This window comes from Ostreococcus tauri (assembly GCF_000214015.3).
Source record: "Ostreococcus tauri WGS project CAID00000000 data, contig chromosome 08, whole genome shotgun sequence".
Lineage (NCBI taxonomy): Eukaryota > Viridiplantae > Chlorophyta > Mamiellophyceae > Mamiellales > Bathycoccaceae > Ostreococcus > Ostreococcus tauri.
In genome coordinates, this window is record NC_014433.2 from 418,128 (window position 1) to 438,349 (window position 20,222).

Below are 20,222 nucleotides of genomic sequence, written 5' to 3' on the forward strand. Positions count from 1 at the left end.
CATACAGCGATGAATCCTGCGCAAGGTCGTTGTCTACCTCTTTTCGGCGCGACGATCATGCCGACATTTTTCCACTCATAAAATAAAAATTCATTCTAGACAGCTCGCAAGCTCATGCGAGCAATTTTACGCTTCGTTTTGACGACACTGGGAGGTACCGTTATGGTTATGTTGGAGCGTGACTTTATGGCTCGCTCAATCCGTGAACACGCTTGAGTCGACGTCGTTGTTGGCCCGCGGGGGGCAACAATTTAATTTAATTAAAACGAGTTGATGCGTGAGCTCTATCTCTATCGACAAGGACTTCGATCGCGGACGAGATGGCGCCACTACAGATTCAGGTTGTGGTGTTCGAGCGATTTCGAAACGATGGTGGATTCGTTGGAGGTGTATATGTTATCTACTACATACGAAAGAACAGGGCCAGGGAGTGCAACACGAACGAACCGGCCCTTAGGCCTCAACAGCCGCAGCACCCATCGGCTTCTTCATCACGATGAGGTACATAGGTGAGAAGATTTCAAGGTCACCACCCTTTTCGAGGTTGACGGCAGCCTTGAGCAACATGGTGTGCACAGCCTGCGTACCCTTCGGCGCGAAACCGATGAACTCGAGCACACCTGTGAGGATGTGGGTGAGGTACGCGGCGCGGCGGGCTGACTTCATGGCTTGCTGCCACGGCACGCCACCGAGCGTGGCGCGATCAAACGTGAATTGAACTTCGAAGCCAGCGGCCTTTGCGGCTTTGACGCAGTCTTCGATAGTGCGCACTTCCGGCAACGCGTTCCCTTCAGCGATGCCGTCGACGACGTCGACGTGAACCTTGTTGTTCGGGTCGTACTTATCGGTGCGCAGCCACTCATAAGAGGCGAAGAGCGCGCCCGGCTTTAAAACTTGGAAGACTTCCTTGTAAAGCGCCGTCGTGTTCGAGGCGTGGCAAGCGGCTTCGATGGCGTACGCGCCATCGAACTTTCGCCCCTTGAACACCTTGGAGAGGTCCATGAAGTTACCTTGGACGATCTCCGTGAGGTGTTCGACGCCGGCAGCCTTGTTCAACGTGGTGCATCGTCCTACTTGGTACTCGTTGATAGTGATACCGGTAACTTTACCGCCCGTGGCCTTCACAATGTTACGCATCGGGCCGCCAACGCCGCACCCGAGGTCAATCACGTTCATGCCTTCCTTCAAGCCAATGTTTTCCGCAATCGCTGCGAGCGTGGATGAAAATAAATCGCTTAGTCAGTCAAATGTTCCACGAGTGGGTGATGGACGAAAAGCGCGCGCGACTCCCACGAAAGCTTACGCACCAACTTCCTGGCGAATGATGGAATCTTCAAAGCTCTCGCCCTTCTCGCGAGCCGCGAAGTGGAAGCTCTCGCCCCAGCCGTACTCGTAGAAGTCCGTGATGAGAGAGTAGAATTTGTTCACGAAATCGGGAGTGGAGAGGATCCTCGATCCCACGCCTTTACCGTCCTCTTGATCGAAGAACTCGTTGTACGACTGGATGCCACGATCGACCAAGTCCTTGGCCATCGCGCCCGTCTTGCCCCCGAACGATTTGAACGGGTTCTTACGGAACCAGGACAGCTTGACGGCGACGTAGATCCCGCCGGTGATCCCAACACCACCCACGACGAGCTGCACTCGCTTATCCTCAAGCGCGCTCATCACGCGCTCGCTCATCGTGTACGTTTAATCACCAGAGCAGATAGCGGTCGACTCTTGAGATCTCGCGACGTGCGCGACCCGACGTGCGCGTGTAGCGATTCGGACGACGAAGCGACGACGTCGATGTCCGTGCGCGAGCGTTCGCGCGAACGAGCGTCGGGAGATGACGACACGCGCGCGACCACGTGGACAGATCTTCCGAGAGACGCTCGAGAGCCGCCGCACGGCGCGAGGGCGGCGCCGCGAGCGAGTGGTCGCGACGTCACCGTGTCCTCGATGGGGACTAATTCTTGAGTCGTGACTCGAAAATGTAAAATGTCCCGACGCCACGCGCTGGGGGAAAAAGGCGCGACCGTGGGTAGACACAAACACGGGGAACACTGACCAAACCCCAGCGCGGCGCGCGCGCGGTCGCGCGCGGCGCTCGTTCGATCGACGTCGTCGCGGGTCGATCGGTGAAATCGATGGAAACGGTGAGAAATCGCACTGAAATGAACGCGTGACGATCGAAATATGTGATTCGAATGTTTGAATGAATAGTAACGACGGTCACGGCGAGATTCTACATATTATGGAGCGCTCGAGCGTCGCGGCTCTCGCGTCGCGTCGCGGGCGCTCACGGCTTCGTAGACACTTTCACCATGGAAGGGCGGATGAGCGAGTCGCCGATCTTGTAGCCCTTTCTGAATTCTTCGATGATGGTTTCTTCTTCGACCTCGTCGGTCTCTTCGCGCATGATAGCTTCGTGGTCCATCGGGTCGAACTTTTCTCCGACGCCCGGGACGGTGACGAGTCCTTGGGATTCGAAGATCTCGTACATTTGCTTGACGATGTTTTGGTATCCGGTGAGAATCTTTTCTTCACCCTCGTTGTTCCCCTTGATGTTCTTCTCAGCGAGGTCAAAGTTGTCGAGGACCGGCAACATGGCCTTGACGAACGCGCCCTTCGCCGTGTTTGCGGCGTCCGCCTTTTCCTTCGCCGTGCGTTTGCGGAAGTTGTCAAAATCCGCGTTCAGGCGCAAGTATTGGTCCTTCATCGCACCCACTTGATCTTCCATCCCGACCATTTTCGCGTTCGCGTCACCCATCTCCGTCTTGAGGAGCGCCAAAATCTCCCGCGCCTCGGCGTTGTCCCCGACGACCACGTCCAGTTGTCCCAAGAGCTTGCTCAGTTCGCTCTCTTCGCCGTGTGCCTCGGACTCGATCGTCTCCTCGACGTCAACGATGTCTTCATCCTCGTCGTTCGCATCCACCGCCTCCGCGGTCTCACCCTCCTCTTCGCTCGAGCGCGCGACCGGGGCGACCCGAGCTCGAGGACCTCGACCTCGGGTCGAGCGCGCGTGCGCGCGTCCGCGTCCTCGCACCGCGACGGTCGCCCCCGCGCCCGTCCCTCGCGCGAGTGTCGTTCGCGCCCACGTCATCGTGCCCCGCGCCATCGTTCGTCGCCGAGGAGTCTCGCCCGCGCCCGCGTGAAAGAGGTCCACCCACCCACGGGTCTCGCCCCCGTCGACGCCCCTGGACGTCGAACACCGTCGCGACGTCTCGGTGTGTCGTCACGCCGCGCGTGCGTGTTCCCGTTCCCGTGTTGGCGGTACACACGACGTTGTACTAGACGTCGACCCCGTATAGGGGTCACGCACGCCTTTGTACGCGTCGTCCGACGACCACCGGTGGGTGACCGCGAGGGTGTTGTTTTCGTGTGCGTCCGTGGCACCGTCCGCGCGCGGTGCGCCACCTCGCGGTGCGCGACGGACGTCCTCCGCGCGCGGGCGTTGGGATCGACCACCGCGTCGAGGACGATGTTCGACGCGGACGAGCGTCGGGCGCTCGTCCTGAGCGTCTTAGCGGGGGCGACGACCACGCTCGGCGGCGTCGTCGCCGTGTACAAGAAACCGGACGCGCGAGCGTTGGCCTTCTTACTCGGCGTCGCGATCGGGGTGATGACCACGCTGTCGTTCGTGGAGCTGTACGTGAAGAACGTGATCGAACACGGGATCTTGAGCGTCACGGGGGCCACCATGGGGGGGGCGGGACTGTACGCGTGCGCGGCGCCGCTCCTGCCCAATACCGAGCAGCGCGCTGGGACGACGAGCAACGGGTCGTCACCGAGCGAGCGAACGGCGATGAACGCGATGGAAAAGAGCGATGACAAGAAAGATACGGGGGGGATCGGAGGCGTGAGCAAGGTGCGACTGCTCAGGCTCGGGATTCTCATGGCGTTCGCGATGACGCTTCACAATCTTCCCGAGGGGTTCGCCGTGGCGTGCGCGTCCTTCACAAAGATCGGACCGACGATGGCGTTCGCGATCGGTATGCACAACGTGCCAGAAGGTATCATCATCGCCGCACCGGTGTACGCGGCGACTGGAAGTCGAACTCGTGCGATACTTCTCGCGACTGCGAGCGGTTTGTCGGAACCAATCGGAGCGCTCGTGGCGTTAAAGTTTATGAAGCCTTATTTGACCCCTGCGCGACTGGAACACCTGCTGGCGGCGACCGGTGGCATCATGATAGCGGTGAGCGTTCTTGAACTGTGGCCCGAGGCGAAGAAGTGCGCCAATAACGATAGCATGTACCGAGGAATACTCATAGGAAGCGGGCTGATGCTTCTGACGCTATATCTAGGAGCTTGATTGTGATCAAAAATATTCGCTAGCGTACTGTTTCTGCCTAAGTCTACTTACTATATCTGCTACACTTGAGGTCCGAGACGTTTGATGAAGATCCTTCATGGGCCCATCAGCGATCTTGACTCGTCTTACAGCTCTCGTCGACGCGGAAAGCATTGATTCGGCGTCGACGCTCACCTTGTTTCCACTCTTCTTCCCCTCAGCCGTAATACCGTGCGTGAGTGCTTTCAATTCTCTTTCTTTCAGTGAATTTTCTTTGTATACTTTCCACGTGTTTGGATCCTCCCTTCCATACGTCGCTGATCCCCACGATGCTTCTTCCGCGGCTGTCGACAGGAGATCGGGCACGCGCTCCTTTGTTCGCATGTTGCCCGTGTGTCGATCAACCTCCAGCGCCCCCTTCGCCTTCTTCTTGACATTTGCGATGGCCTTAAACAGTTCGACTTTGTGTCCGGCATCTACACTATCGATTAGCGATATACTGTGCGCAGACCCGAGGAATCCAGAGGCCATGTCGTCGAGATCTTCTGCGAGTAAAATTTTCGCCTCTTCAAGTTCTCGTACCAAACGGTTCAACGTCATACAGTGGGACTTGAAGAGCTCATACTCTTCGTATCCAGCACTATCCATGATGAAACTGTTCAGTTTCTTCTGGAGATCAAATTTTACATCTCTGCTTTGTAGTTTTTGGAAAGAAACGGGTCCGAGATGCGAGAGGAGACGACGACGCTGCGCCTCGTTTCGACACTTCAGTAATCGGACACCGATGTCCTCTATCCCATGCATGATGACCCGCCGAAACGAAAGAGATGTACAACCCTTACTGTGTTTGTCGATCGCGTTGATCATATTTACGTATACGCTGCACATGTGAGGATGCAGGAGTATTTCTTCGAACCCAGTCTTGAAGACGTGCGCGAGAACATGTTCCGGATACGGCCCATACATCACCATTTGCTTCACGAGGTTGTTAAAAATGTGCTCGTCCAGCTTCAAATTTGCAAAAGTCGATCCCATCACAAGCACTTGAGTTTCGTTCCACTTCGTGAGGGGCTCTTGAGTCAATGCGGACAGATTCGTCGGGGTGGTGTTCGTCGGGTGACCAAACGCTCCACTTCCACATATGTACAGCGTGTTACTGTCCTGAGTAACGATAAACGTCGAGGACTTTGATGCGTAGACCTGCTTTGCTTGGATTCCGTACAGCGGATGACGTAAAAGGTCATCTATCTCTGACTTCTTCAACGCCACTCGATCGGTCATCGATATCGTAGGCTGCATCTTCTGCGGATCACTGCAACTCTTCACGGAACCGTCCCCGAGTTGTCCGAAGTCATTTGAACCGCAAACGAAAACGTCTCCTAACGTCGTCATCATGACGGTATGTGCTTCACCCGCTGCGATTTGAGAGATCCTTACGTTTACGATCGACGACACGAGGGTCACTGAACACCGATTCTCGGTTGTGCCTAAACCCAGCTGACCACGATCGCCCCTGCCGCAGACGTAAACTCGTCCTCGCTCTGAGAGCAGAACGGTGTGAGCCTTTCCCATCGTGACTTGAACCACTTTGCTTTGGATATTTTCCGTCGTGCGCGTTTTAGAGTCGCTTTTTACTGTCAAGGCGGCCATTTCCTCAACAAAACGCCGTTCGATGTCGTGAGAATCCATATACAATTCTTTGATGTCGATCGTCGTCGGCACTCCACCAACAAGTTCATTGTGCGCCAATCGTCTCGGCAGAAAAACGGACGTAAAATCGCCAGAACCGAGCTGTCCGTGACTATTCGAGCCGCATCCATACACCAAACCATCGTTCGTGAGGATGAGGGTGCTGTTGCCTCCGCAAGCAATGGAAGATACACTCAGCTTGTAGATCGGCTCGACGAGCTTTGGTTTCGCATAGGTCTCGCCATCTCCGTGTCCTAATTGGCCGTAAGTCCCTGATCCGAAGCTATAAACGTGACCCGACGCAGTCTTTAGGAAGGTGTGCGCATCACCAGCAGCACACGAAACCACTTTCGTCGTCGCATTCGTCATCCAGTACATCCACCGCGGAACGTCGTGTGTGCGGTTCGTCCCACTTAAGCCGTGGCCGGTGCACCCCGACGTATCTTTACCCCAAGTCGCACACTCCTGAGCCAAGGTGACAACGACCGAGTGTTTCGCCCCCGCGGCGATGTCCGCCGCTCGCGCCTCGCCCAGCGTGTCCAGCGCCACTGGAATGTCTTGCGCCGTGGACGTGGAGAGTCCGAGCTGCGAGAACTCGTCCGAGCCCATCACGAGCACTCTCCCCTCGTGCTCCGTGTACGTCGGATCGATGACTTCCAAGACTTCAGGATCGGACTCAAGCAATATCAGCGCGTGATCATCACCACCCGACACTTTTTTCACTCGAGAGCCGATCGGGAGCTCTATCGCTACGGGCTTGACAAATCGGTGCAAATCTGGCGGAACGCCACGCATATTCTTCATCCTAGTCTCGAAATACTGCGCCCTCTCCTCGGCCGTGGCGTCCGCCTCGGTGGCACGATCTCGAAACAACAACGTTTGATACGCCCCGGGTTCACGATTTCTCCTCGTCACGTCCTCCGTCTCCGCCCGAGCCGAATCGCCGACGACGTCCCGCGCCGACGACGTTCCCTCGTCCTCGTCCTGTTCACCATCGTTCTCGGCCTCGATCCTTCGGATAATCTTCACCAGCTCCATCTCGTCATTCTCATCGTCCGATTCGTTCCATCGAAGCTCATCGACGTCGTCTGGATTTCTAAATCCCCCCCCTCGCCGGTCTCGCCACTCCACGCGATGAATCGTCTCCACAAACTTTTGTCTCATGATGTCCTCCTCCGTGTACCTCCGCACCGGGATCCCCCACGCGTTGAGCTCCGTCTCCGCCTCTTCTTTCTCCTCCTCCTCCACGGAACATTCCCTGGGTCTCGATGCGCGTCCGTCGTCGTCGTCGTCGTCGTCGTCGTCGTCGTCGTGCCCGTTTCTCGCCGTGCGCGACGAACGCGCGGCTCGCGGGTCGTCTCGCCCCCCCATGGCGTCCTTCACGCCTCGACGCGATGGACGACCGACGCGGGCGTCGCAGACGCGCCCTTCGACGGCGCGTGCGCCTCCGTCGTCCAAGACGTCCGCGTCGTCGTCGTCGTCCCGCGATGTGGTCTCACGCGTGACACACGCGGACCCTTTACACGCCCTGAAACCCCGACCGGCGCCCCCGTCGGTGGCGACGCGCGTGGTGGTGCGCGCTCGGACGACGCCGCCGCGCTCGGTGACGCCGCGATCGAGCGATGGAGCTCAGAGCGCACGGGACGATCCCTCGAAAAAAACCAGTGCTCGTGTGCGTTCTGGACGGATGGGGGGAGAACGCGATCGAGGATGAGCACAACGCCGTGCACGTGGCGAAGACGCCGACGATGGATGGGTTAAAGGCGCGAGGTCCGTCGCGGTATCGAACGGTCAAGGCGCACGGTACCGCGGTGGGGTTACCCACGGACGCGGACATGGGGAACTCCGAGGTCGGGCACAACGCCCTGGGCGCGGGGAAGGTGATCGCCCAAGGCGCGTCTCTGGTGGACATCGCGCTCGAGACGAAGAACGCGTTCAGCGACGCGGGATGGAGCTACATCAAGCCCGCGTTCGCGAACAACACCTTACACATCATCGCACTTTTGTCCGACGGAGGAGTGCACTCGCGAACGGATCAAATCTTTGGAATGATGCGAGGCGCCGTCGCGGATGGGTGTAAGCGCCTGCGCGTCCACCCGCTCACCGACGGCAGAGACGTCGCGGATGGGACGTGCCACGAATACATGGAGAAGCTCGTCGCCGAGCTCGACTCGTACGCCGCTCAAGGATGCGATGCGAAGGTTGCCTCGGGCGGTGGACGCATGGCGGTCACCATGGATCGCTATGAGGCGGACTGGGCGATGGTTGAACGCGGCTGGCGAGCGCACGTCTTGGGCGACGCCCCGAACAAGTTCACGTGCCCGAAGGAGGCGCTCAAGGAGCTGAAAAAGGACGGCACCACCGACCAGTACATTGCCCCGTTCGTCATCGTCGATGAGGCCGGCAAGGCGGTCGGGACGATCGAAGACGACGACGCAGTCGTCATCGGAAACTTCCGAGCCGATCGCGTCGTCGAAATCTCCAAGGCGTTCGAGTATGTCGACTTCAACGAATTCGATCGTGTGCGATTCCCGAAGACCAAGTTCGTCGGTCTCATGCAGTACGACGGCGACTTGAAGCTTCCGGCGAACTATCTCGTGCCACCGCCGCTCATAGAGCGAACGTCCGGGGAATGGCTCGCGAAGAATGGTTTGAAGACGTTTGCGTGCTCTGAGACCCAAAAGTTTGGTCACGTCACCTTCTTCTGGAACGGCAACCGCTCTGGGTACTTCAACGAAGCACTCGAGACCTACGTCGAGATTCCTAGTGACAATGTTCCTTTCAACCAAGCTCCTTTGATGAAGGCTCGCGAAATTACCGCCGCAGGCAAGGAGGCGCTGCTTTCTGGCAAGTACGACGTCGTTCGTGTCAATTACGCCAACCCGGACATGGTCGGTCACACTGGTGACATGAAGGCCACCGTGGCGGCGTGTGAAGAGTGTGACGCGTGCGTCAAGGAGCTTCTCGACCTCGTCGAAGAGTTGGGTGGCATGTTCTTGGTCACCGCCGATCACGGTAACGCCGATGACATGGTGCAACGGGACAAGAAGGGCAACGCGTTGACAGACAAGGCGACGGGCGCGCTTCTTCCGCTCACTTCGCACACCCTTGCTCCAGTTCCTGTCGCCATCGGGGGTCCCGCTTTGCCCGAGAGCGTCAAATTCCGCGATGACCTCCCCGACGCTGGCCTCGCCAACGTCACCGCCACGTACATCAACCTCATGGGTTTCCAAGCGCCAGCAGAGATGGAGCCCAGTCTCATCGCCTGAGCGATCATTCATTATTGCACCGCGGACGTCTAGGCCTTTTCGTGCGCTAATTTTTTTCACTCCTGACATCATGTTAAACGACACATCTTAGTACACCTGCACCTGCGGCTCGGTCCCGTCGGCCGCGACTTCACAACGCGATGCGCGGCGCCGGGGCCCCCGCGGTGTCACCCGCGCTCGCTCACGCGCTTCACCCGGTCAGAGCGACAAATCGATCCCAACGTTCGAATTCCCGTCACGCGATGTCCCCGCGCGCCGCTGCACCGTCCTGGGACGCCCTCAAGTCGACGCACACGAGCGAGACGTCGACGACGGTGAAGAGAATCTTGGACGAAGCCAAAGAGCGCGCCGTCGGGGAAGGGCCCCCGCATCAGGATAATAAACTGCGTTTATTTGGATCGAGCGAGAGCGACGTTCGTGTGACGTTCTATCGCGATCACGCGGGGGTGCGGATGGCGACTTTGACGCGCGTGAGAGAGCGAAAAGCGCGAAGCGAGACGAGTGGACTGACGCGCACGTGAATTCGTCGCAGTGGTGCCCGTATTGCCAAAAGCTGTGGATCATGCTGGAAGAAAAACGCATCCCGTATCGTGTGGAGAAGATTAACATGCGATCGTACGGGGATAAGCCGAAGGAATTTTTGGATAAAATTCCGAGCGGACTGTTACCTGTCGTCGAGATTGACGGGCAGTTGATAACGGAGAGCCTAGTGATCATGCAGATCCTCGAGCGGGAGTTCCCGGAGAATCCGACGCTGCCAGCGGATAAATTTGAGCAGGCAAACGTGCTCCTGAAGCTGGAGCGCCAATTGTTCTCCGATTGGTGTGGACTCACGTTCCGACCATCAATGCCGGGCCCTCTCGGCGCTCGAGCGGGCTTCGAGAAGACGTTGGACAAAGTGAACGAGGCTCTCGGCTCGACGCCTGGCCCTTGGTTTCTCGGCGGTAAAAACCCTTCGATTGTCGATTTTCAATACGTGTCGCACGTCGAAAGAATGAACGCGAGCGTTCTATATTGGAAAGGCTTGAACCTTCGAGGGACGGAACGTTGGGCGAACATCGAAAAGTGGCTCCTTGCCTTTGAATCCCGACCTTCTTATCAAGCGACGAAGAGTGATTATTACACGCACATTATGGATATCCCACCTCAGTACGGTCCCGGGTACGGTGATAAGAACGCCGCGGTGGACGAGGCAGTGGCTATGATTGGCGGCGAGAAGAGTTGGAGACTTCCGGTGAAGCTCTCGGCTGACGGGCTTGAACCGCTCCCAGACTCGATGAACCGTGGCGAAGAGGACGCACGACACGAAGCGGCGTATAAACTGATTAAAAATGCGTCGAATATCGTCAAGTTTGCGTGCCGCGGGGCGGGCGAACCGGGGAGGAAGCAGTTCGGCGCGCCGTTAGCCGATCCATACGCCGTGCCGAATTTGAATTACCAAGGTCAAGTGGATGAGTGCTTACGACACGTGGCGCAAGCTCTGATAGATGGAAGTGCTGGTCCAACGGAGCCAAGCTCGAACATGAGTTCGGAGGCGAAGGCCGTGCGCAAGTGCCTCGAATATCTGCGGGATCGCGTCGGGGTTCCTCGAGACATGTCCTACCCGGCGGCGATGCAGCTGCGCGCGCATTTGAACTGGTGCATAGATTTGCTCTAAAGAGCACCGCTCTACTGTTACATCAGCGCTAGATTTTACACTACTTTCCGTCCAACCGTCTCTCCCTCTCGATGACCTCCTTCTCGAATTTCATTAAAATGTTCGTCGTTCGTCCCGACTCGTCCCCCGGTCCCGCCTCGGAGGAATACGCCGTGACTTTCGCCGGAAATCCAGCCGAGCACAAGATTCCGCGGACGACCCCGGCGGCGAATGACCCGCAGTTCAGATCCCCCAAATCCTTCGGCACGCTCACGAACCGATTCACCAACAAATCTTTATCCGACAACAGGTACTCGTCGTCGTCGTACACCTCGAGCGAATCCGCCGCGCGTCCAAAGACGTTTTTCCACACCACGCTCTGCGTGAATTGCAACAGCGGCAGCAATCTATGATCACGTTTCCCACTCCCTCGCTCTCGAAACGCTTGCGCCTCGAACGCCCGCCGCCCCACCATCTCCCCCGCCTCGTCCAGCGCCCGCTCGAGCTCTCCCACGTCTCGCACTCGCGCTCGGTGATACTGCACCAGCTCGCTGAACACGAGCGCGAACGCGCTCGACGCCACCTCTGATTTCCCCTTCCCCAGCGTCGTGCGCGTCGTCGTCCCCGACCCCGAGCCTCGCCGCATCGTCGTCCTTCGCGCGCGTCGCCTCGCCTCGATCGTCCTCGACGCGCCGACGCGCGCGCGCACCCACGCGAGCCGCGGCGGGGGCGTCGGTGCGTCCGCGCGCGCCGAGACCACCGCGCGTGGGCGTGACACCGAGTGATGCGTCGCGCATCGATCGCGCGCGCGTCACGTCACGGTGACGATGCAAACAAAAAAAAAATATAAACGCCCCTCGCGTGGAATCACGCCCTTGGCGGTGCGGTCGCGGGCGATGACCAGGGTTGAGAGACCGTCCCGAGCGTCACCGCCGGGCGACGGACGCCGCGTTCGTCGACGCGACGCCGTGGATCGAGGACCCGATCGCGTCGCGCGAGCGAGACGAACGATGGGGGGGATACGAGGGAAGAGCGCGAGAAAACGCGCGCGCATGGCGAAGAATTCAAAGACGTTTGATAGGCAGTCGGGAACGTTTCACGAGGAAAGGGTGCCGATGCCGACGAAGAAGGTGAGCGAAGAGGCGATGCTGAGCGCGCCGAAGTCGTTTAAGAGATTTCTCATGGCGAAAGCGGCGGCGGAGAAGCGCATGCGGCGACGAGATCGACCGGAAAGCGAGGAGGATGAGGACGAGCCGGCGGCGGCGCGCGCGAAAGGAGAGCACGACGACGAGCCCGGGACGACGTCGTCCGAAGAGAACGAGGATGCGGAGAAAGAGAAGTCAACCGCCATCGCCGTCAAACCGTTAGTTCGGGCGAAACCTGATAAGGGGGACGACAGACTCAAGGCCATGGATGAGGCGGCTGCGGCGGCTGCCGCCGAAGCTGAGGCGTCGAGGAAAAAGAAGAAGAAGCACCTATCGCTCAGAGAGCGTAAAAAGAGGGAGCGGGCGATGTTAAGGGCACAAAAAGAGGAAGAGGATGAGTTCCTCGGGAGGACCGGAACGTCCGTTCGATTCGGTGACGTTGCGGAAGCGCCGCCCACCATCACGCTCAAGCGCAAGAGTGGAGGCAAGGGCGAAAAGGCTGTTCCCATCGAACAGAGCGGTCATAAAATAGTCGAGATAGCGGAGAATCAGAGCGGTGGAAAGTCTAATAGACAATCGAAAATATTCGCTGATCTCATGGCGTCGGCACAGGAAGCAACGGTGAAGAATAAGAAACAAAACGACACCGGCGAAGTCGGCCTGAGAAGAAAGCACGAGCTTGCGCAACTTCGGGCTCAAGTTATCGCGGATTATCGCTCGATGAAGGGCCGGCCGATGCACAACGGGCGCAGCGAGAAGCTTGCCAGTAACCCGGTCAAGCTCTTCGGGGGCATGGGAACAGCCATAGTGTCACCAGCGCAACTTAGGAGAGATAGAAAGTGAAGTAGTGTTTTTGTAGTCGTCGAACGTATATTGAATCACAACGACAACAGCAATCGACAACAGTCGGACTGGGGTAAGTTATCTAGAAAAAGTCTTGCAGCGCGTCCATTTTGAGGTCACCCTTCTGCAAGACGCGAACCGCACCGGCCGTGGCCTTCGCGCCGGCAATGGTCGTGACAAGCGGCACCTTCAGGCCAACCGCCTCGCGACGGATCTTGCGGCCATCCACCAAATCTTGGGCGTCACCAGACGAGGTAACCACCATCATACCAATTTCACCATCACGAATCATGTCGGAGACGTTCGGTCGGCCTTCGTGCAACTTGAGCACCTTAGTGACAGCAACACCAGCCTTTTCTAAGTGAGTCGCCGTACCACCGGTCGACACGACCGTGTAGTTCATGCTGACGAAGTCACGAGCTATGTCAACTATGGCGTCCTTGTCAGAATCGCGCACGGAAATGAAGACCTTGCCGGAGGTGGGCAGTCGCTGTCCCGCAGCGAGCTGGGCCTTGCAATAAGCACGGCTGAAGTCACGATCAATGCCCATCACCTCACCAGTACTTCTCATCTCCGGACCAAGCAAAGTGTCCGCACCCGGGAACTTGTCGAACGGAAGGACCGCTTCCTTCACGGCGACGTGGTTCAATTTGACTTCTTCCGTGAAGCCGATTTCCTTGAGCGTCTTTCCAGCCATCACCAACGACGCGTACTTAGCCAACGGATGACCAATCGCCTTCGCCACGAACGGCACAGTACGAGAAGCACGCGGGTTCGCCTCAATGATGTACGGCGTACCCTCCGGGGTCACAGCGTACTGAATGTTGATGAGACCGATGACACCGAGTCGTTTCGCGAGCTTCGGGGTCCATTCACGAATGGTAGCAAGGGCAGATTCAGGGATAGTTTGCGTTGGTAAGGAGCACGCAGAGTCACCAGAGTGCACTCCCGCTTGCTCAATGTGTTCCATGATACCACCGATGACAACGTTGCCATCCTTATCGCACAATGCATCGCAATCGATCTCGGTCGCGTTTTGGAGGTACTTATCGACAAGCACCGGGCGATCTTCGTCGACTTCGACGGCAGTCTTGATGTAACGCTTCAAGTCGGCGTTAGAGCCAACGATCTCCATGGCGCGCCCACCGAGGACGTAAGACGGACGAACCATGACAGGGTAGGTAAGTTTTTCAGCAATCTTCAACGCTTCTTCCTCAGATCTCGCAACACCTCCCGGCGGTTGAAGAATGTTGAGTTCTTCCAAAATATCGATCCAGCGCTCGCGATCTTCTGCAGCATCGATTGAGTCCGGAGGGGTACCCAAAATCTGTGTAAAACCGTTGCCGGACGCCGCCGGAATCGGGTTCTCCTTGAGGGCAGCTTCAAGCCTTGTCGCGAGGCTCAAAGGAGTTTGGCCACCGAACTGAACGATGATGCCCTCCGGACGCTCAACTTCGCACACATTCAAGACATCTTCAACCGTCAGCGGTTCGAAGTACAGGCGATCAGAGGTATCGTAGTCGGTAGACACAGTCTCCGGGTTACTGTTGAGCATGATGGTTTCGTAACCAGCGTCCGCGAGGGCGAACGCGGCATGGCAGCAGCAGTAGTCGAACTCAATACCTTGACCGATGCGGTTCGGACCACCACCCAGAATGAGGATTTTCTTGTTGTCCGTCGGTTCAGATTCGTCGAAGCCGTCGTACGAGGAATACATATACGGAGTGTCCGCAACGAATTCGGCCGCGCACGTATCCACGCGCTTCATGGAGGGCTTGCAACCCTTCGCCGTGCGCTCCTTGCGAACTTGCAACTCAGTCGTGCCCGGGAAAGCCATGGAAATTTGTGAATCGCTGTAGCCACGCCTCTTAACTTCGAACCAATCGTTCTCGGAAAGATCGTCGAGTGACTTGAGCGATTTGAGCCAGCACTCGGTCTGGTAGAGTTCACCGAGCTGTCGGATGAACCATGGGTCCATCGTCGTTGCCTTGATGATCTGATCCTCCGTGAAACCCGCGAGGAACGCTTCATGAATGACAACAATGCGCTCGGGGTTCGGCACGAGTAGGCCCTCGTTGATCGCAGCAACGTCACCTTGCATGAACCCATCCTTCTTACCGAGACCCCAACCGGCGAAGCCGGTTTCGAGAGAACGGAACGCCTTTTGGAAAGACTCTTGCCAAGTGCGACCCATGGCCATGGCCTCACCGACAGACTTCATCTGTGTCGTAAGCACGGGCTTCGCGCCCGGGAACTTTTCGAAAGCGAATCGAGGAATCTTCGTGACGACATAATCGATGGAAGGCTCGAAAGACGCCGGGGTCTTGAGTGTGATGTCGTTAGGGATACCGTCGAGAGTGCAACCGACAGCGAGCTTCGCGGCCATCTTAGCGATCGGGAAACCGGTCGCCTTGGACGCAAGAGCAGACGAGCGAGACACACGCGGGTTCATTTCAATGATCATGACCTGGCCGTCGACCGGGTTGACAGCCATCTGAACGTTGGAACCACCACACTCGACGCCAATCTCACGGATGATGGCAACCGAGGCATCACGAAGACGCTGGTATTCCTTGTCGGTGAGCGTTTGAGCCGGTGCGATGGTGATCGAATCACCAGTGTGCACGCCCATCGGATCAAAGTTTTCAATTGAACACACAATGACGACGTTGTCGGCAAGGTCGCGCATCACCTCGAGCTCGTACTCCTTCCAGCCGAGCAAAGACTGCTCAATCAAAACTTGGCTCGTCGCGGACGCATCGAGCCCACCCTTGACGATCGTTTCGAATTCATCCATGTTGTACGCGATACCACCACCGGAGCCACCGAGAGTGAACGCCGGACGAATGATGAGCGGGAGCGTACCGATGTCCGCGGCGATGGCTTTCGCCTGCTCCCACGTCTCAGCCGTGCCAGACTTGGGCGTGCTCAGGCCAATTTTGTCCATGGCATTCTTGAAAAGCTGACGGTCTTCAGCCTTATTGATCGCATCGAGCTTAGCGCCGATGAGTTCAACGTTGTGCTTCTCCAAGATCCCCGACTCGGCGAGCGCCTTTGTCAAGTTGAGCGCGGTTTGGCCACCCATGGTTGGCAACAAAGCGTCCGGCTTTTCCTTGGCGATGATTTGCTCGACGCTCGCCGGAGTCATCGGAGTAACGTACGTACGAGACGCAGTCTCCGGATCCGTCATGATCGTCGCCGGGTTGGAGTTCACGAGGACGACGTCGTATCCCAAGCTTCGCAGCGCCTTGCACGCCTGGGTACCGGAGTAATCAAACTCGCACGCCTGTGTCGTGGGTAAAAACGTTCGATTCGGTCGACATCGTCAGTCACGATTCGTTCAAGTGATATTTCTACGCGTTTTTCTCCCCATTCACCCCATCACCGCCGTACGCGTCGACGAAAATCACGCGTCTCGCGTCGCGATCGTCTCGCGGTTGAAATTTTTAAACCGCGCCCGCCCGCGTCGTCCTCGCCCCATCGCCCCCCCTCCCTTCTCTCTCCGCGAGTCATCGTTCGTCGACGCGACACACACCTGTCCGATAACGATCGGTCCCGCACCGAGAATCATAATCTTCTTCAGATCGGTCCGCATCGCGCTCTTCGTCGCCTGATCCCACGCTCGAAAAACCTCGCTCTCCGCCCGCGTCGTCGTCCACCGCGCCGGGCGCGTCACTCGTCGCCCTCGCGTCGCCGTCGCGGTGACGCGTCCGCCGCACATCCCCCCTCGCGCGCCGTCGATCGCGCGTCGCGTGGACGACATCATCGTCACCTCCTCGGCGGCGCGCCCGTCGATGGGGCGTTCGCGCCGTCGTCGCGCCCGCCGTCGACGCGCGCGCGGTGATGGGTGATTTCACGAGTGATCACCCATCGATGGACCCCCCCCCCATGCGCCCACGCGGGCCCGAAAAGAAAGGTCCGTGTCAATGTCCACTGAGACGACCTCGCATGAAAAGGTCCGCGTCGATGTCGATGAGACGACTCCGAACGGACGGACGGCGGCGTCGACGCGGGCGTCGACCGCTCGGTCGCCTCGACGACGCGACGGTGGACGAACGACGGGGCGCGAGGGGTGGGATGACCGCGCGCGGGCGCTCGCGAGGACGACGCGCGGCGTCGGGGACGACGGTGACGACGGGCGACCGCGATGGACGCGCGCGATCGAGGCGTCGGACGCGAACGGGACCGGGGAAGAATTCGTCGAGACGGGATGGGACGACGTCGACGGAGCGCGGATGGACGTCGGGATCGGAAGACGAGGGACGGGGACGGCCGGGTGGGACGTCGTCGCGATATGAGAGCCCGTTGGGGGGGGTGGGGGCGAGGTTGGGGGCGTACGTGGCGCACGCGTGGGACGCGCGCGTCGTCGAGCTGAGCGCGGAGAACGCGGCGCGATGGCCGATGTGTTTGGCGATTGCGATCGATAAGACGTCGAGCGCGCGAGCGTGCGCGATGATCGCGAGTGCGTTCGCGCTGGTGTGGGTTTTGTCGTCGCTCAACGCGAGCGGAGAGGATTCGGTCTTAGCGAGCGCGGCTTCGCGAGCGCTCAACCCGCTCAGCGTGTTCGTCTTGTGCGAGTTCAACGTCCTCGTCACCGCGTTCGTGGTGTTGTATCCGGTGACGTACGCACAGGCAGTGATCGACGAGCGCGAGGGGGTGGAGGAGAGCGACACTTTGAGATCGTTGAAGCTTCCGGCCATCTTCGCCGAATTCGCAGTCGGGAGCAAGGTGGCGATGTCGCGGTTGGGACGGAGCGTCGTGAGAGATTTCGCGCTCTTCATCGTCGTCTACCTCTCAGTCGCCGGACATTGGTTGTCCCTGGACGACGACGGACCGATCGGGGCGTCGAGCGTGCACGAGATGGAGGGTGGCATCTCCGTGCACTCTCTCTTGCAGTGAAACGGTTTGCGCTCAAACAAGTTCTTCACTCTCGTCTCGTCCCCTAACCGACGCGTCCCTCAAGCGCTCGTCCTCGTCCTCAGACCGCGTCGTCGGCGCATGCGCGTCGCCATCTCGCGCACCGTCTCAGCGTCCGTCGCGTCGTCCTCGTCCTCTTCGTCGACTCGTCGCGTCCATCGTCGTCGTCGTCGTCGAACCGGGACGAGGATGACATCCACGTCGGTGGAGACGGAGTTCACCAGAGTGGGAACGTGCTTCTGCGGCGCATCGCGCGTGGTGACGTCCGGCATCCCGATCGCGGTGAGCATTTGTCACTGCAGCATCTGTCGCACGCTCTCCGGGGCCCCGTTCACGGCGCAGGCGCTTTTCAAGGCGGACCGCGTGAAGTTTGAGGGCGACGAGCCGACGACGACGAGCACGTCGCCGCAGGTGAACCGATGTCGATGCGCGCGATGTTCGAGCCCGATGTACGCGTCGCTGATGAAGGGAACGATGATGGCCGTGCCGCTATCGCTGATTAATACTCCCGGGTCGAGCGATAACCTCAAACCGACGCATCACATGTACTACGGGCACAGAGTCCTGGACGTCGACGATGACTTGCCGAAATTCGTCAAGAGCAAAGGCGAGCTCTGGACCCCTGAATGCGACGTCGCAGCGAATCAAAGCGCGTGATTCGCGCCCACCTTATTGTTGTAATTCGTCTCCTCGGTCTCTCTCGTCGCATTCGCCGCTTCTTCGCATCTCTTGACTCCGCTTTTGCCGCTCGCGTTCGACTTCATCCGAGAGGCTCTCGCGCGTGTGGGTCACTCGGCGCCCTCGGTCGCCTCGTCCACCGCACACCTCGTCTCGACGACCGTGGACGGTCCGCAATGGGTGGAGGTTTAGGTAGGTCTCACGCGCGCGCGTCGATCCCGTCACCCGTCCTCGCTCGTCGCGCACGCGCTCAGAATCGTCTCTCTCTCTCTCGCGTCGTCGTCTCGAGAGAAAATCGTCCAAGACATTTTGACTGACCGTTCCCGTTACGTTCGATCGCGCGCGCAGCGTTTTTGCACAAGAAATCATGGCACACCGCGGGAATGGCGGTCCAGGAGGACGTGTGGAAGCGGCAACAGCAGGCAGAGCACGAGAAGCGCCGAACGGAGGAGATGCGCAAGGAGATTGAGGAGGAGCGTAAGCAAGCGGAACTCAGAGCGGAGGCCATTGCAAGCGGACACGTGAGCAAGCCGACACAGGAACGATTGGAGTTCATGTATAAAGGACGAGTGGGGGAGGCCGCGCCGGCGCCGGTGGACGATAAGGTGATCGGGAAGAAGCGGTTTGATCTCCCGGTGGAGGAGGGACAAAATCTCATCGCGCAGGCGCAGGAGAGAGAGGAGGAGACGCACTCAAAGAACGAGGCTTGGAACAAGCTCAATGCCGATCCGCTGCTAGTGATGAAACAGCGAGAGCTACAATCGAAGCAGTACATCACGAACAACCCGGTGAAGATGGCTCAGTTGAAGGAGGAAAGTAGAAGAGAGAAGGATCGCAAGCGATCAAAGAAAGATGCGAGAAGAGACGACAGACGCGAGAGAAAACGGGATAAGAAGCATTCAAGACACAGCAGGAGATACGATTCACGATCGGATTCTAGATCTAGGAGTCGAAGTCCGAGGAGGGAGCGACGTAATGATAGATCCCGTTCACGCAGTAGAAGTCCGCGTCGCCGCTCTCGTAGCAGAAGTCCGAGACGCTCGGACCGGCGTCACAAAGACGAACGCAGCAGGGGGGGTAGAAGGTCAGATTCTCGCGGCAAGCACAGCCGAAGAGATGACAATGACGACAGGCGAGATCGCAAGAGGCATCGCGATGATGTCGCTCGCGACGAAGCGCACGCGCAAGACGCTTCCAAGGGGTATGGATTGACATATGCGAATAATGTGGCTCAGGACGCGGCGATAATTCGTCGCGATAAACGGGCCCAGTGGCGAGAAGAGGCCAAATGTGAGAAGGAGCGCGAACCCGAACGTGAGTGGCACGGTGGTAACACTGTTCGTCATCGAGCGGGGAAACTGACGGCGAAAGAGAAGGCTGCGCGATTGGCGGCGATGTCAAATGACGCCAACGCACATGACGAAGCGAGAATTGCCAAACTGCGCGCAACCGTCGGAGAGTTAGACGGTGAAATGAGTTTCGTGGAAGAGGCCGCGCGAGGCCCCTCGAAGCATCATTCCGAAGCGCCCGAGTTCATCGCTAAGGCCAGGTCATCTGTGTACTGTGAGCCGAGTACTAGGCGGCGCTGAAGTTGTAGATGTAGCGTAGACATATTTTTCTTTCATGATTATTGCAAAAATCAGGATGCGATCGCGAGGTTTTGACTGGGAGTAATGCATCAACACCTTTACGGTGTATCGAACTTGTGGTATGATTATCAAGAGACGACGACTTCAATCGTCTGGCTGATTTGTTGTACACGTACA

The 20,222-nt window shown here is 58.4% G+C and overlaps 12 protein-coding genes across 12 annotated transcripts; 7 read left to right on the top strand and 5 right to left on the bottom strand.

Moving 5' to 3' along the window:
• Window positions 1–453: 453 nt before the first annotated feature.
• On the bottom strand, window positions 454–1,683 carry OT_ostta08g02430 (ERGosterol biosynthesis methyltransferase, plant; the record flags this gene model as incomplete). The annotated part of the gene is made up of 2 exons (XM_022983588.1): window positions 454–1,208; window positions 1,308–1,683. 2 exons carry the CDS (start codon window positions 1,681–1,683, stop codon window positions 454–456), a joined length of 1,131 nt encoding a protein of 376 aa, XP_022840992.1.
• Window positions 1,684–2,284: 601 nt separating this feature from the next.
• OT_ostta08g02440 (GrpE nucleotide exchange factor, coiled-coil) lies at window positions 2,285–3,103 on the bottom strand (the record flags this gene model as incomplete). Its single annotated transcript, XM_003080760.1, has 1 exon — window positions 2,285–3,103. One exon carries the CDS (start codon window positions 3,101–3,103, stop codon window positions 2,285–2,287), a length of 819 nt encoding a protein of 272 aa, XP_003080808.1.
• Window positions 3,104–3,466: 363 nt separating this feature from the next.
• Window positions 3,467–4,300, top strand: OT_ostta08g02450 (Zinc/iron permease; the record flags this gene model as incomplete). The annotated part of the gene is made up of 1 exon (XM_022983589.1): window positions 3,467–4,300. The coding sequence occupies one exon, from the start codon at window positions 3,467–3,469 to the stop codon at window positions 4,298–4,300; it is 834 nt and encodes a 277-aa protein (XP_022840993.1).
• A 6-nt stretch (window positions 4,301–4,306) lies between these two features.
• OT_ostta08g02460 (Regulator of chromosome condensation, RCC1) lies at window positions 4,307–7,339 on the bottom strand (the record flags this gene model as incomplete). The annotated part of the gene is made up of 1 exon (XM_022983590.1): window positions 4,307–7,339. One exon carries the CDS (start codon window positions 7,337–7,339, stop codon window positions 4,307–4,309), a length of 3,033 nt encoding a protein of 1,010 aa, XP_022840994.1.
• A 251-nt stretch (window positions 7,340–7,590) lies between these two features.
• OT_ostta08g02470 (Phosphoglycerate mutase,2,3-bisphosphoglycerate-independent) lies at window positions 7,591–9,237 on the top strand (the record flags this gene model as incomplete). The annotated part of the gene is made up of 1 exon (XM_003080763.1): window positions 7,591–9,237. One exon carries the CDS (start codon window positions 7,591–7,593, stop codon window positions 9,235–9,237), a length of 1,647 nt encoding a protein of 548 aa, XP_003080811.1.
• Window positions 9,238–9,479: 242 nt separating this feature from the next.
• On the top strand, window positions 9,480–10,894 carry OT_ostta08g02480 (Glutathione S-transferase, N-terminal; the record flags this gene model as incomplete). Its single annotated transcript, XM_022983591.1, has 2 exons — window positions 9,480–9,683; window positions 9,770–10,894. The coding sequence occupies 2 exons, from the start codon at window positions 9,480–9,482 to the stop codon at window positions 10,892–10,894; spliced, it is 1,329 nt and encodes a 442-aa protein (XP_022840995.1).
• Window positions 10,895–10,934: 40 nt separating this feature from the next.
• OT_ostta08g02490 (TRAPP I complex, subunit 5) lies at window positions 10,935–11,519 on the bottom strand (the record flags this gene model as incomplete). The annotated part of the gene is made up of 1 exon (XM_003080765.1): window positions 10,935–11,519. The coding sequence occupies one exon, from the start codon at window positions 11,517–11,519 to the stop codon at window positions 10,935–10,937; it is 585 nt and encodes a 194-aa protein (XP_003080813.1).
• Window positions 11,520–11,883: 364 nt separating this feature from the next.
• OT_ostta08g02500 (unnamed product) lies at window positions 11,884–12,861 on the top strand (the record flags this gene model as incomplete). The annotated part of the gene is made up of 1 exon (XM_003080766.1): window positions 11,884–12,861. The coding sequence occupies one exon, from the start codon at window positions 11,884–11,886 to the stop codon at window positions 12,859–12,861; it is 978 nt and encodes a 325-aa protein (XP_003080814.1).
• An 82-nt stretch (window positions 12,862–12,943) lies between these two features.
• Window positions 12,944–16,624, bottom strand: OT_ostta08g02510 (Carbamoyl-phosphate synthase large subunit,CPSase domain; the record flags this gene model as incomplete). Its single annotated transcript, XM_022983593.1, has 2 exons — window positions 12,944–16,147; window positions 16,397–16,624. The coding sequence occupies 2 exons, from the start codon at window positions 16,622–16,624 to the stop codon at window positions 12,944–12,946; spliced, it is 3,432 nt and encodes a 1,143-aa protein (XP_022840996.1).
• Window positions 16,625–16,938: 314 nt separating this feature from the next.
• OT_ostta08g02520 (unnamed product) lies at window positions 16,939–17,760 on the top strand (the record flags this gene model as incomplete). The annotated part of the gene is made up of 1 exon (XM_022983594.1): window positions 16,939–17,760. The coding sequence occupies one exon, from the start codon at window positions 16,939–16,941 to the stop codon at window positions 17,758–17,760; it is 822 nt and encodes a 273-aa protein (XP_022840997.1).
• Window positions 17,761–17,967: 207 nt separating this feature from the next.
• Window positions 17,968–18,435, top strand: OT_ostta08g02530 (Mss4-like; the record flags this gene model as incomplete). Its single annotated transcript, XM_003080770.1, has 1 exon — window positions 17,968–18,435. The coding sequence occupies one exon, from the start codon at window positions 17,968–17,970 to the stop codon at window positions 18,433–18,435; it is 468 nt and encodes a 155-aa protein (XP_003080818.1).
• Window positions 18,436–18,632: 197 nt separating this feature from the next.
• On the top strand, window positions 18,633–20,045 carry OT_ostta08g02540 (Pre-mRNA splicing factor; the record flags this gene model as incomplete). The annotated part of the gene is made up of 2 exons (XM_022983595.1): window positions 18,633–18,648; window positions 18,805–20,045. The coding sequence occupies 2 exons, from the start codon at window positions 18,633–18,635 to the stop codon at window positions 20,043–20,045; spliced, it is 1,257 nt and encodes a 418-aa protein (XP_022840998.1).
• Window positions 20,046–20,222: the final 177 nt, after the last annotated feature.